At 41.4% G+C, this 14,518-nt stretch overlaps 1 protein-coding gene across 1 annotated transcript; it reads right to left on the bottom strand.

Annotated features, from left to right (window-relative positions):
- Positions 1-2,267: 2,267 nt before the first annotated feature.
- Positions 2,268-10,387, bottom strand: LOC116067281 (alpha-2Db adrenergic receptor-like). The gene is made up of 2 exons (XM_031323685.2): positions 9,187-10,387; positions 2,268-3,698 (listed from the first exon to the last, which is right to left on the bottom strand). The coding sequence occupies exons 1-2, from the start codon at positions 9,514-9,516 to the stop codon at positions 2,538-2,540; spliced, it is 1,491 nt and encodes a 496-aa protein (XP_031179545.1). The 5' UTR covers positions 9,517-10,387; the 3' UTR covers positions 2,268-2,537.
- Positions 10,388-14,518: the final 4,131 nt, after the last annotated feature.

Here is a 14,518-nt window from a genome sequence, read left to right as displayed (position 1 = left end):
TCCACATTTACCAACTTCAACATTAAAGTGATACAATGATATACCAATAAAGATAGTCCAATTATATAATAAATATTATTCTGAAATGAAATTCTCCATAATGAGTACTTTAACATTTGGTACTTCATTTTTCATTTCATGTTTATTTGAATAGGGACAGATGCTACGACATAGACATTTGGGCAACAAATCTTCAGTGTACAGCATCACAGCATTTATAGCTATTACCTAGTTTCCTATGCCCCTCCCTAGTTCCTTTAAGTATATTTTGATGCTAATTCTTAAGTAATGTTTTTAATGAGGGACTTTTACTTGAAACAGAGTATTCTGCACGTGGTATTACTTCTTTTTAATTATGTAAAAGAGCTGAGTACTTAGTCTTGACAACATAACAGCGACATAATAGTGAGCTGAAATCCTGGGAATAGTCCTTTGACAGAGTGGTCTCGCTCCGACAACAGACAGGAAAACTGGGCGGCTGTCCTGCAGCACCTGCACCGACGACTGATTGACAACCACGGATACGATTGGCTGTTACTAGCCACTTAGCAGTTAATGAGCCAATCATTGTGAAACTTATTGCAAACAACTGATGTCAATCAGCCAATTGGGGACTGCCAAATAGTCCCCAAGTCTGCCAATTTAAATAGCTCACGTTACTGTATTGTGTGAACAGTTGACTTTTTATATATTTTATATATATTTTATATTGTACGTGGCGTTTTCTTTTGCGGAGTGCAAATGTTCCACCAAAACAAGTTCCTTCCCATGACCATTTTGCAGAGCAACCGTCGCTATGCCGGAGCTTAGCGCCGCCCAAGATGATTGGTTTAAAGAAATGCAAACAACACAGAGCGTTTTTAACCTATCCCACAATGTGTCTGTGGTGTAGCTAGACCTTACTCCACAGCGCTGTGGAGTAAGGTCTGGCAAATCGAGACAAGCTTCAGGTGAGATAGTTAACTATATGCAGCTTGAGTGTTTGTTAAAATCTGAGTTGCATGGCAACCAGAAGGATGTAACAACGCTCGTGGCCTTGGGCTTGTCGCGCCTTCTGCCGCTGACACTCGTATCTGTACTTTGTGTTTGAAGATATTAAATCTCGCCTGATTATATTTCCGAATTAAAAGCAACATAATACACAATTTCCACAATCTACATGAAATTATTAAATTAAAAAGTATTTATGCTTAGTTGTCTTGAAGTGTTGCGTCTAGTGTTTTACAGGTTAGGGTTCAGCACTTGGCCCAGAAAGAGCCCACAGCGGCCGGTACAGTTATGTCATCCTGAGCTTCAGAGCATAATTATAGCTTTTGTTGTATGAGCATGGGGTTTATTATATGTATTCAGAGGCTCGGGTATAGTACGCTCTCTCTTTTTTGTTCTTTCTCTTTTGTCCTCTCTCTTTTTGTGTACAGCGGCTCAGCCCATCTGCTAGCTGCACATTCATTTTTAATGTCTTTGCCCCCGAGCTGTGCAGTGTCAACAGAACATTGCTGCTTCGTGAAAAACTGCTAACTTTCATTCGGCATTTCTGGTCTTTATGTCTACTTGAAGTTAAAGTTTAAACTTTGGGTGCTGCTGGTGTTTAATTACTCTGAGGCACAGAACTCATTGTGTGTTTTTTAAAGCGTTTTTTTCTCAGTTCCCTATAAATTTACCTTTGTGTCAACATGAGGTTGGCAGTCAGCGTGCTTGCTACAGTGCAGACATCTCCGCTGGGACGTAGTTCATAGCCCTGCGGCCATTTCCCGCTATAAACTTTGAAATTCATGCAATGTTGAACTGTTATTGCATCAGTGACACAGCGTTGGAAACACTTGCACTCACAGTATCCATGTGTCATAATCATCTTGAGTGTTTTTTTTAATAAATTAATAAATAGTTGAATAATAAATCAACACGCAGGCTGTATGGCAAGCCCTTTAATGTCAGTATGACAGCACAGTGGAAAACAGGATTACAACTGTGTGCATCCACATTTGTGTTTGATTGTGTGTCTTTTTCATATGGAATGCCATTTTTATTCAATATTAAATAAATGAATAAATAAATACATAAACAAATATGCCCATGAAATACATCCTGAAATAAATGAGGCAATATAGAAACATACTGTATGTGTAAATAAATGTAAATATAGATATATAAATTAGTCGATATAGTTCAAAAAATAAAAAAAGAAACAGGTTTTACATTTATTTATTTCCTTCTGGATGTATTTAAAAAGGTCCCTTGAAATAAAAATAAAAAAATTCATTTATTAATCTATATTGACTCATTTATATATTTACATTTATTTATATACTGTATGTATTGCCTAATGTAGTTATTTCAGGATGTATTTCATAGGCATGTTTATTTATGCATTTATTTAATATTGAAAGAATCGGCAATCCATAGTTTCAGTGTGAGGCCAAACACACACACACACAGACAGACAGACAGACAGACAGACAGACAGACAGACAGACAGACACACACACACACACACACACACACACACACACACACACACACACACACACACACACCCCTTATTTTCGTTTATGAGTGTGAAATAAAATCTTTTTGAAGGCCCTCCTGAAGTCTCGGTTAAAGATGGTGTATATGATGGGGTTCAGGCAGCTATTGCAGTATCCGATCCAGAAAAACAGGTCGAAGAGTGTATCAGGGATCGTACAGCTCTCTCTGCACACGGCGTGGAGACTGTAAGTGAAGAAGAAAGGGAACCAGCACAGGACAAAGACCCCCATCACCACCGCCAGAACAAACGTGAAGCGCTTCTCCCTCATCTGTGCCACTTTGTTTTTGGACTGAGACATCTGCCTGCTGCGGAGAGGCACCGGAGACGGGAGGAGGTAGTGGTGGGAGCAGTTCTCGGATGATGCCCATGATATGGAGGCGCAGGATGGAGGAGGAAGAGGGGGAGGCTTCAATCTGTTTGACGGCCCCTCTGCATCCATCCGCTCCTCTTTTTTCACACTTTCGCCGGATCTCCTTGGGAAGCGAAGAGCCAGGGAAAACGAGGAGGATGTTTTTATGTCGGCGTCGCAGCTCCTCTCCTCCAAGTCGATATCGTCCAGCTCTCCCCCCCTGTGGCTGCTGCTTTTGCTGTCTATGTTGGAAGAGCTGTGTCGGTTGGCGGGCCGTGGGCTCTCCAGCTCATACTGGGATTTACCGCAACCAGTATCCTTTCTTTGGCAAGTCCTGGCAGTGCCTTCAAAACAGGTCTCGGACTGCGACGTCTGCCGCTCCACCGCGTTCTTCGCCACAAACACGGTGGAGGCCCGCTGCTTGGCAACGCGGTAGATCTTGCAATACACAAGGATCATGATGACGCCCGGGGCGAAGAAGGACACGATGCAGGAGGAGAGGATGTACCACGTCTGGTTGTTGAGATTACACTCCTGCCTCTGTGTGTCGCTGTCCTCCTCCTCCGTCCCCAAAACGTCCTCCTTCTGCGTCATGAGGAGCGGCGGCGAGGAGATGACTATAGATATGAACCACACGATGCTGATCATCGCTTTAATCCGTTTGGGCGTCCGTTTGCGGTTGTAGCTGACGGCTTTAGTGACCGACCAGTAGCGGTCGAGGCTGATGGCGCAGAGGTGAACGATGGAGGAAGTGCAGAAGAGGACATCCAGAGCCAGGTAGAAGGAGCACCAGGTGGATCCAAAATACCAGTAGCCCATGACCTGGAAAGAGGAGAAACCAAATTGAAATATGTTAATGATAATTTAAAGCTATAGTGCGTATAGTTTCTGTCACCCCTATGAGGAATTCTAAGTACTGACAACAACACTGTCAACCCGTCCACATGATGCAAGTTTTCCGTGACCCCCACACAGTTGCTAGTAGCCAAGGAGGACACGGAGGATTAAAAAAACATGATGGACTCTTCAGAAGAGGTAATCTTCGCTCGATTTTCTGCACGCAAAGTCGCTGGACCACACCAGTTTCTGAACATAGCCATACTGAGAAATACAGAGAGAGTTGTGTGGAGCTGATAGTCTTAATTAGCTTTGTAGCAACTCATTTGGCAACGGCTTGAATGTAACGGACGTTCAAAAAGTTACGCACTAAAGCTTTAAGCACCGGTAATGACCTACAGAGGAATAGAAAGTGGCCTTTAGCGAGGCGCCTTAAAGGTCATTTCGTCTTTAAATGAACAATTCAGTCAATATCTCATTACTGCCAGGTTGTAGTTGTTGTGTTGTAGGTTGTAGTAACTGTAGTTAGTTTGTAGGAAAACCTCTCAGTGAGTTTCCTATCAGCGCTCTCGGAAATAATTTAAGCCGACAGTCTTTTCACAGCTGCAAGACTGTAAAATATCCATCATGTTCCTCCACAGCGTGTGCTCTGCAGTCAAAGTGAAAAGTCCCAGAATTACCTCTTCTTTCTCTCTGGTAGGTGATAAAAAAGTAAATATCGGACTTTCTTTGGATGCTGCATTTGCCTTTCTGGGGAATTTAATTCTCATTCTGGTTTTGCGAAACGAGGTTAAGAGGAAGGCTGGACAAACTATCAGAGATTGGGTCTCGAGTTTGAGAATCGGACTCGAGTCTCACTTAAGTTGCACACAGAGTGACTTCAGACTTTACTTGAGACTTGTTCTAAAAAGACTCTCAGACTCGAGTCGGACTTGAGATGCGGGACTCGTGAATAATCTTTATTTCTAAGAAAATGTCTGATGAGCTAAATGTTATTCCCCTCACTGCGCAACCTCTAACCTACCTACGTAATACGTTCTGTAATACGTAACGTATCTGCTCCACGTGGCCACACGTGATAGAGGACAACGGACATAGTATGATGATCCAGTGACCTTTCATTTATGTACAACATTTCATGGAAATCCATCCAAGGGTTGTCGAGATATTTTAGTCTGGACGAAAGTAGAGGAACGACAGACGGATGTTGCCCTTACTCCAGCCGTGCCACCAGCCAACGTATCCTTATTTAACGGTTCGTAAAATATTTTATGAAAAGTTATGCACAATTTTTCGTGCGTTATCCTACTAATGTCCAGCAACACAAACAATAATTGCGCCTGCGCAAGCAGAACCTGTTTAAGTAACAAAACTACTTGGTTAGGTTTGGGAAAAGATTGTGGTTTGGGCTAAAAATAGGTATGTTAACTTACGTACGTGGCCCCCGCGAGTGCATGAGGATTCTGTTATCTGTGCAGATGTCCACGTCCTCTACAACTACTCTGTTACAAGTGGTAATGTAGCAATCTACTGTGCATGTGTCGAAGGTGTATAGGCTACAGATAGTATAAACATAACTAGTATGTTTCCGTGGTGTCCGTAGCTGTCCGTGTTGGCGTCCATTTGGGAGTATAATCAAGCCTTTAGAGGCAGCCCTGCACGTCGAATGAGAATGATAACAGCCTGCTCCAGCATGACTAACAAATCTGTAGAATATTAATTTATGAAAGAAATTATTTGCTGCAGCCCGAACATTATTTGGCTGAATTTAATTTGTATTTTTAATCGTAGCACCTTTTGTCTACCAGAGAGGACAAGTTAGCTGTTAGTAAGATAATGTTAGTTATTTTTTAGCAAGCTAAGGCACTTGCAAACATAGTACTACTACTACTTTCTGATTTATCCACATTTCAAAAACCAGTCAGTATCTGGTGTTATGGTTATAGTTGAATGAATATGTGTGCCATTGATAAGCATTCTTGTCATCTTGATTTGGTCCCCAAAAAAAAAAATCTGATTGGATCCTAGGTCAAGAAAAGCACTGCTGATTTATGGGTTCTACTTATTTTTCCTTTGCACAAGTAGAGCTTGACTTGTTGAGGTGGCAGGAAGAGGTGGAGTTAAGGTGGGTTTATGGTCGGCGGTGTATTCCCGGCGCAAGGTACGCAGAAACTTATTTCCCGTACAGCACGAAGGCTCTGCAAGTTGTTGCGGCACGTGGTCATGCACTTCTGAATTTTTGTAACTTGGGGCGCGCTGCGCTTCCCATTGCAACATGGTCGGCTAGGAAGACTGTCCGAGCAGGTTCACCTGTACAAACATCTTCATGTGATTCTTCCTGTACAGCCCACAGGGAGTCAAACAGCCTTACATTTGTGGTAAAAGAGCCACCATACTGGGAAAAGAAGAAGCATTTTCCTGGAGGGTGTCGAAAAAAATCTCTTTGTCAAAGTAAAAAAAAACGGGCTCATGGAAAACTCTTTCTTAAAATCGAAAGGCAGACAATCATCTCCAACAAGTCCTCCAAACTATACAACGATATCGGTCGTTCGTTCCTATCGTCTAATAAGAACCACAGGAACGTTTCATAAAACGGCGCCCCTAGCAGCAGTGGAAATATGGCCTCATATCTAAGTCAGAGAACGTCGATCGCTATTTTGAACGTAAAGGTCGCGATTTTAAACACATCTTTTACGTTGTGAAATGGTCGGAGTTTAGTTATGTTTAGGCACAAAACAATGTTTTGAAAAAGATCATGGTTTGGATTAAAATCGGACATTCCTTCACTTCCTAATGAAGTTAGAAGTAATGAGTCTAAATGTTACTGCAGTGGAAATGTCTGTTTTTTTTCTTCGGTTTGTCAGAGCAATTTATATGATGACTCTCCTCATATGACCCACAGTCACCAGACGGCCTGTGTTGTGAACAAAAAACGTCTAGCAATAAAAACTTATGGAAGAGCAACCTTGATGAACTCCAAGTACCAGAGTTCATCTACAGCAGACAGAAAACAGTCACAGACATGAGAAGTGTCTGATGTCTAATGCAACACAGAAGAAGCTGCAGGTAGATTCCAAGTATAAATGGCTGAAGAAAATCAATGTTATTACTGGGTGCAGAAAATCAGAGAGGGAACACCCTTATACACAGGAATGGATTGGCCATCGAGAGTTTGTGTGGGCTGAATGGGCTGCGGCTGCACTCCTATCTAAACCAGAGAACGTCGATTCCTTCACTTCCTAAAGGTTACACACGTGACGCTGAACGTGATGTTCGTGAAGTAAAAAAAAAAAACACAACTCACCGTTCAGAGAATACTGCAACGAACAATGCGTTAAGCATTAACGTCTCTGTGCCATCTCCATCTACTAAGGCCAACGCCACGGTGTCTTGTGTGAGTATAAACATGATTTTGCTAATTCTGACTTAGCTTGTTGCGCCAACAGCAGGTTTACGGTTTTGACTGACATGTCTTGATGAAAGAAATTCCTGGTCTATGTGAGCTTTTGGCAATTCTTTAACTTTCTATCTACTGCAGCGTAATTATCGAGTCAAATTTCTCCAATACTTTGGTTTATCTTAACTAGAGATGTTCCGATACCAGTATCGGTATCGGCTCCGATACTGCCTAAAACGCTGGTATCGGTATCGGGAAGTACTGGAGTTTATGCACCGATCCGATACCACGTAATAAAGCCCTAAAGAAAATCTACGTTAAAGTAGTTTATTTATGTTCTTTTTCCGTTATAACTGACTGTCAAACTGCATAATAAAAGAAAGTTCTGTGGCGTTCATTGTTTGTGTTTGTTCATTTTTCACAAAGAGTTTAACCTGAGCCAGACTGACAACAAAGATAGAAATCATATCACATCCATACAGGGATAGTAGTATACAGCTGTTATACATCATATCATCATACAGAGATAGTAGTATACAGCTGTTATACATCATATCATCATACAGAGATAGTAGTATACAGCTGTTATACATCATATCATCATACAGGGATAGTAGTATACAGCTGTTAAAACATAATAAAATATATGACACACTGGTATCTGATCAGTACTCTGTATCGGCTGATACGCAGGTTCAGGGTATCAGAATCTGTATCGGGAAGCAAAAAATGGTATCGGGCCATCTCTAATCTTAACCCTTGTGTTGTGTTCCATTCGACCATGCATTGTCCTCAACACTTTTTCTGATGTTTTTTTTCTCTTTTTCGACACTTTTGGTGCTTTTTTGACGTTTAACGCTTCTTTTCCCTACCATAAACACCACCAACACTAACTTATTACTAGTTTTACACTTATTACTTATTTTTGGAATTCATGATCAATAAACCTCAGTTATAGGAAATTATACCTAATTCTTGAGTTAAAAAAGCAGAAATTATGAATTATTTAGACTAATATTAGAGGAAGGATAGAAGGGTCAACGTTCAGTTGGGATACTTTTTCGAAACATTTAAAAAAAAAAATTAAAATGCTAAAAAATTGAATAGAACACCCAAAATTCAATGAAAGTAAGAAACCCATACTTCTGATATATTAAGAAAACGGGTCAAATTTGTCCCGAAGACAACACAAGATTTAAGTTAGTTTTTCTTAACAATGATCATAACAGTCTCTCGCAGATCTAGATGACATTTGATCTTCCAGATGAACCAATGTGTTCTATCTGCGTTTACACCTCTATTAACATGTCTTCAGAAAAGATCTCCAGGTACAGATTGCATGTGAATACCCAACCCGTTCTCACTCTCAACTTGTAAAATACGGACGCTTGGTCATTGGCTTTCAGGGTCAGATACGATGCAAAAAACACCCTTCAAAGTATGTATGGGACTCACCGGGCAGAGCACCGGGCAGAGCAGCAGCTCCGCGGCACTTTAAGATGACGTAGACCGAGGTTTGTGTCCCGCGTGTCACTGAAACGTTCATTTTACAACCCCACCCACGATCTTTTCCTAAACCCAACTGTCCCATTCTTCTTTTCCTAAACCCAACTGTCCCATTCTTCTTTTCCTAAACCCAACTGTCCCGTTCATGTCCCGCATGTCACATAAACGTACCTTTTATAAGCCCACCCACAATCTTTTCCTTAAAGCAACACAAGAGAACTTTTCCCGCTTCGGTCCCCCTACAGGTTGGAAGTGGAACTGTCCATTACATTACATTGTCCAGTTCATTCGAACTACATATCTGCTACCCGATCTGAGAAAATTTGCATAATGTAATGTAATGGACAATTCCGCTTCCAACCTGTAGGGGGACCGAAGCGGGAAAAACTCTCTAGTATTGCTTTAACCTGTGTCAAAAGTGACGCCAATAGTCCCGACCCAGCGCGTTTTAGATATGACGCTAGCGTCAATGACAACGCCAAAGGCACCTGACCAAGTGTCCGTATTTTACGCCATGGGAGTGAGGATGTGTTGGAATACCAGCTGCAAATGTAGAGTCCGTTTCCTCACCTCGTTCGCCAAAGAGAAGGGGATGACCAGCGTCGCCACCAGTATGTCGGCCGAAGCCAGAGACACCAGGAAGAGGTTTTGAGGCGGCCTCAGGGCTCGGCTGGTGAAAACCGCCACGACAACCAGCACGTTCCCCACCACGGTCCCCAGTATGATGACCGTGACCACCAGCACGATGAACATCGACGCCACCCGCGAGTGAGGAGGCAGGGGAGTGGATCTCGACGAGGAAGGTGGCGAGGTCTGGTTGATATTCTCCAAAGAAGAGTTTGGTGGCAAAGTGGCCAGCACCGTGGCCATTACAGGCGTCAATACATCCGATAAGTCCATCCTGGTTTAAATGTCGGACATTATGATCCCCATTTTTGTTTTAACTCCGGTGCCTTCACTGCCGACAGATTGTCTTTTTCAAATGCCAGCCAGTGAGAAAATAACAAAGTACAAAACTGAAAAAAGGAGTGAGAGAAAAAAGGGAGAGTGAAGCGAGTGAAAGAATCTGCAAAAAAAATGAACACCAAAAGCTGTCTCTTTGGTTACAGTAGGAGAGCGACCAATAATAACCTCACCAGCTTCAAAATATCGGATTTTTAATCTCTCTCAAAATACCATGCATGTCTCAAAATCCTCCCCCAGCACCACCGCTGTGGTCAATATTTCATCGTATTGTACCTAAAAACAAACAGCTTCATCTCCTGCTGCAACATGTCTGCCACTGAAAGAGGGATTTGCATGATTTAAGTTAGGATTAAAAAGAAAAATTCATACCTTTTTAAAATATCCCTTCATAAGCACATCTGAGCCCAGAGGTTGATATACTGTATTTAAGGTACAAGACTGATGGCCTACTTATTTTCAATGAGATGCAGGAAAATGAAGAAAGCATATGGCTACATGCTCTAGTTGGAGCAAGGACTGAAACCCTATTTGTGATGCATGGTACCCTCATACTGCTGCACTCCGAAAGAGCGCAATGTGGCAGAAAGACAGGACTGAAAAGTAGAGAAGAAATGACTGAATGGGAAGGAGAGAGGAGAAGAGGAAGAGGAGGAGGAGGAGGAGGAGGAGGAGGAAGCAATGAAAAAAAAAAAAAAACAGAAAGAGGTGAGAAAAATAAAAAGGTCCTTAGTTTTTTTGCGAGTCGTTGCCGTGCTGACTGACACTGCTGCTGCTGCCGCCGCCGCCGCTGTTCACTGAACCTCCACTGCTGGAAAAGAGAAGAGAGGAGGGGAGGGAGAGAGAGAGAGAGAGAGAAAGAGAGAGGAGAGAACCTAATAGAGTGGAGAGATGAAAGGAAAGAGTAGGAGATGCGTGGAGAGGAGAGGGGGAGAGAGGAAGGTTTGTTTGAAGGAAAAGAAGCTGGTTTGAGAGAGTAAAGGACAGGATTTTAAGAAAGGATAGAGAGAGAGAGAGAGAAAGGGGGAGTGGTGGATGATGGAGAGGAAGATGAAAGGCAGGTATTGGACAGGAGAGGAGGACACTACAAGAAAGTGGGAGAAAGGGAAAGAGCTAAGATACAGGGGTGATGAGAGGAAGGGAAAGAGGACGAGAGGCGAGGAGAAGAAGACAGAAGATGGGAGGAAAGAGGAGGGGTGAAAAGAGGAGAGGAGGACAGGAGAACAAAGATGGGGAGGAAAAAGACCGGGAGACGAGAGGATAAGTTAGAGAGGAGAAATGAAGGAGAGGAGGGCACTACGAAAGAGAGAAAGAGAGAGAGAGAGTGGGAGGAAGAAAGAGGTGAGAGGAGAGTAAACGGTAAGGAGAGGACAGAGAGAAAGAGGGAAGGAGAGGAGAGAAAAGAAATAGAGAAGAAAAGAGGGAAAGAGATTAAAAAGAGGAGAGGTGGAAAAAATGAAAGGGAAAATGAGACAGGAGAAGTGGAGGGCTGAGACAAAGAGAGGATGGCATACAAGAATGGAGAGGAGAAGAGGGCAGGGGAGAGGAGGATGAGAGGAAATAGAAAAAGAAGAGTGGAGAAGAAAGAAAAGTAGAGCAAACAGGGATAGATGGGGTGGGGGGGACGGAGAGTTGAAGACACAATAAGACCGGGTTGAGAAGAGAACAGGAAAGGGGGAGAAAAAAGAGAAGAAAAACAAGACAGGACAGAAAAAAGGATAGTGGAGGAGAGGAAATAGAGGAGAAGAAATGAGAAAAAAGAGAAGACAGGACAAGAGAGGAAATAAGGAGTGGAGAGAAGAGGATAGGGGAAGAGAGGAGAGGAAAAGAAATAAAAAGATGATGAGAAGAGAGGGTAAGAAACAGGAAAGGAAAATATGGTAGAGGAGAGGACAGGAAAAAAGGAGGAGAGGAAATATGAGAAAAAGAAGAGGAGAGGTGTCAGGGTTTTGGTATTTTGTGGTGTGTATTATTTTTGTAGTCGGTTTCTGTTCTGTATTGTGCTTGTTTCCTGTTTTATTTTGTAGTCTGTCTTGTCTCCCTTGTCTTGTCTAGCTTTCTTCCTGTCTTTGTTTGTTTCCCGCCTTTTTTGATTTGTTCCACCTGTTGTGTCACCTGCCTCTCGTTCCCTCGTTACCTTGTGTATTTAGCCTCTCTGTTTTCCCTTGTCTCTCGTCGGATCATTGTTTGTGTCTGGTTTTGTTCCTGTCAGCACGTCGTAGCCTGTTCTGTTGTTTTCTGCCTGCTCCATTTTTGGACCGCCTTTGGTTTGCTCCTGTTTTTGTGTTTAATAAATCCTCGTGCTCATTACTCCTTCGCCTGCTCTCTGCATTTGGGTCCACCATCCTCGCTAACCATGACAAGAGGAGAGAAAACAAGAAAGAGGAGAAAGACGAAGATAGGGGAGGAGAGGAAACGAGGGTAGAGGAGAGATAATGAGAAGAGAAGAAAGACAAGACATGAGAGGAGAGGAAGTGAAAAAGAAGAGAGAAGAGAAGACAAAAAGAGGAAAGGAAAGGAAAAAGAGGACAGGACATGAGAGGAAACTAGTAACAGGAAAGCACAGAAGAGGATAGGGCAATGGAGGAAAAGAAAAAGAAGACATGAGAGGCGAGGAAACAATGAAAGAGGAGAGGGGGAGAAGAGGAGCAAAAGAGAAGCTAAGAAAGTGGAAAGGGATGAAAGGAAAACATGAGAGGAGAGGAGGAAACGAAGAGGAGAGCAGAGAATTAGATTGTGATAAATGATCATTAATCAATTCCCATTAATCCTGAGATGATTGGAGAGAGAGTGAGACCTTTTATTTAATCAGCCACTGATGCTCTTAACTCAGCCGCCTGATGACATGTAGGCATCGCCATGGTTACATTTGTCCTGCGTCTGAACACAACCGTGCACAGTGACACTCACATGCCTTTTATATCAGCTTCAGAAGTGGAAGACCTTTTTTCTTTTCTTTCTTTCTTTCCTTATTCTTCTCCTATGATCCACCTTACACACACACACACACACACACACACACACACGTTTGTTTCACTATCTTTGTGGGGACCCATCATTGACATAATGCATTCCCTAGCCCCCTTACCCTAACCTTAACCATCACAACTAAATGCCTAACCTTAACCCTTACCCTCACCCTAACCATAACCTAATTCTAACCCTAATCCTAAAACCAAGTCTTAACCCTCAAACAGCCCTTTAAACTTGTGGGGTCCAGCATTTTGGCTCCACAAAGCTGTCGGGACCCCACAAGTATACTGGACTCCTGGGTTTTTGGACCCCACGAATATAGTAAAACAAGCACACACACACACACACACACACACACACACACACACACGATAATGTGGCATCACTCTGTTTTCTGATCCGGCCAAAAAGAAAAAAAAATGCTATGTGGTAAGTTGAATTTTTTTTTTTTTTAAATAACACTCTGAAGGCAAATCTTTTCATTAATAATAATTGAATATATATATATAAACAGTTTTATTATATACAGTATATATATATATATATATATATATATGTATAATGAAACTGTTTACATATATATATATATATATATATATATATATATATATATATATATATATATATATATATATATATATATATATATATATATATATATATATATATATATAAACAGTTTAAGCAGTTTCATTATATACAGTATATATATATACACACAGTTTCATTTCAACACCTTTTGTCTTGCATAGGCACTGTTTTTGTTAATGTTTCTTGTTTGTTTTGTCACGTTTTGTTGCTCTGTTAATATTTTGTCTTCTATCTTGCAAATTAAAAAAAAAACAAGAAATGGAAGACTTCTTAAATCACACATCACAAAAACCTACGTGAAAAGAATCCAGGCGGGGAGGTATAATCCCATGTTGCCTCCGCCTGCAGGCATATTTAACAGATTGGGGATACAGTATCATCTTCCCACTGTAGTTACACTCGCCGCCGCCGCCAAGCTGGATAAACATCAACAAGCCTCCTCGGGGAGCGTTCACACCGGGCGTTTTTAAGAGCTGTTTACTCAGCCTAAAGAACGTTCAGGGCTTTCGGTTGCTGGGAATAATGAAGATTCACACATCGACACTGACTGAATTAAGGGGATAATGAGGAGGAGCTATCACTAACAGGATGAAAAACCAACTTAAATAATCATTAACAAACAAAGGGCATCGTCGATCGTCTCAGTCTGCATCATCGTTAGCGTCGTTAGAAACAATTATATACTATATATATATACTATATATTTATGCTAAACAGCGTATGGAAAAATTCCTGATGAATTAAGTACATTAATCAAGTACTGTAAGTACAATTTTGAGGTACTTGTACTTTATTTGAGCATTTCCATTTCATGCAACTTTATATTTCTCCATTACATTTATTTGATAGTTACTTTAGATTTAGATTATTAAGAGGAGACACTGCAGGTGGATAAGGAAATATTTCAACTAATAAATATCACTGTGAAACTTCCCCAGTTGATTACATACATTAACACACAGTATTAGTTTCCTGAAATGTTATGTTTAAATATGCAAATGAAGCAGTATCTTATGAAAAATGCACTAATTTGTGAACATTTTCATAACAGAAATGTGAACATTATACATAGCCAGGTTCAAAATTTGTGTTTCATTTTGTTGACATATTAGAGTAATAGTAGAGAAATGTGTTTTACAGACGGGGTTTTGGATATCTATTTTTATCACTCCATAAATCAAGTCAATTTCCGCCACATTTTTGGGAACAAAATGTTGTAAAAAAGAATCAGGCTATACATGATATATGAACAAACCGCTCAAAAATAACCTTCAGAATATAGGAATTAAAGGAACACGCCGACTTATTGGGACTTTGTCTTATTCCCCGTATACCCCAGAGTTAGATTAGTCCATACATACCCTTCTCATCTCCG

Source organism: Sander lucioperca, chromosome 3, assembly GCF_008315115.2.
Source record: "Sander lucioperca isolate FBNREF2018 chromosome 3, SLUC_FBN_1.2, whole genome shotgun sequence".
In the NCBI taxonomy this organism is placed as follows: domain Eukaryota; kingdom Metazoa; phylum Chordata; class Actinopteri; order Perciformes; family Percidae; genus Sander; species Sander lucioperca.
This window is presented reverse-complemented; position numbering and strand designations above follow the sequence as displayed.

What these genes read in the sequence shown, in the direction of transcription:
- LOC116067281 (XM_031323685.2), bottom strand. Translation starts at nt 9,516, where the DNA reads ATGGACTTATCGGATGTATTGACGCCTGTAATGGCCACGGTGCTGGCC. An exon ending in CCTTCTCTTTGGCGAACGAG is followed by an intron (nt 3,699 to 9,186) that starts GTGAGGAAACGG and finishes TCCTCTTTCCAG; the next exon opens with GTCATGGGCTACTGGTATTT.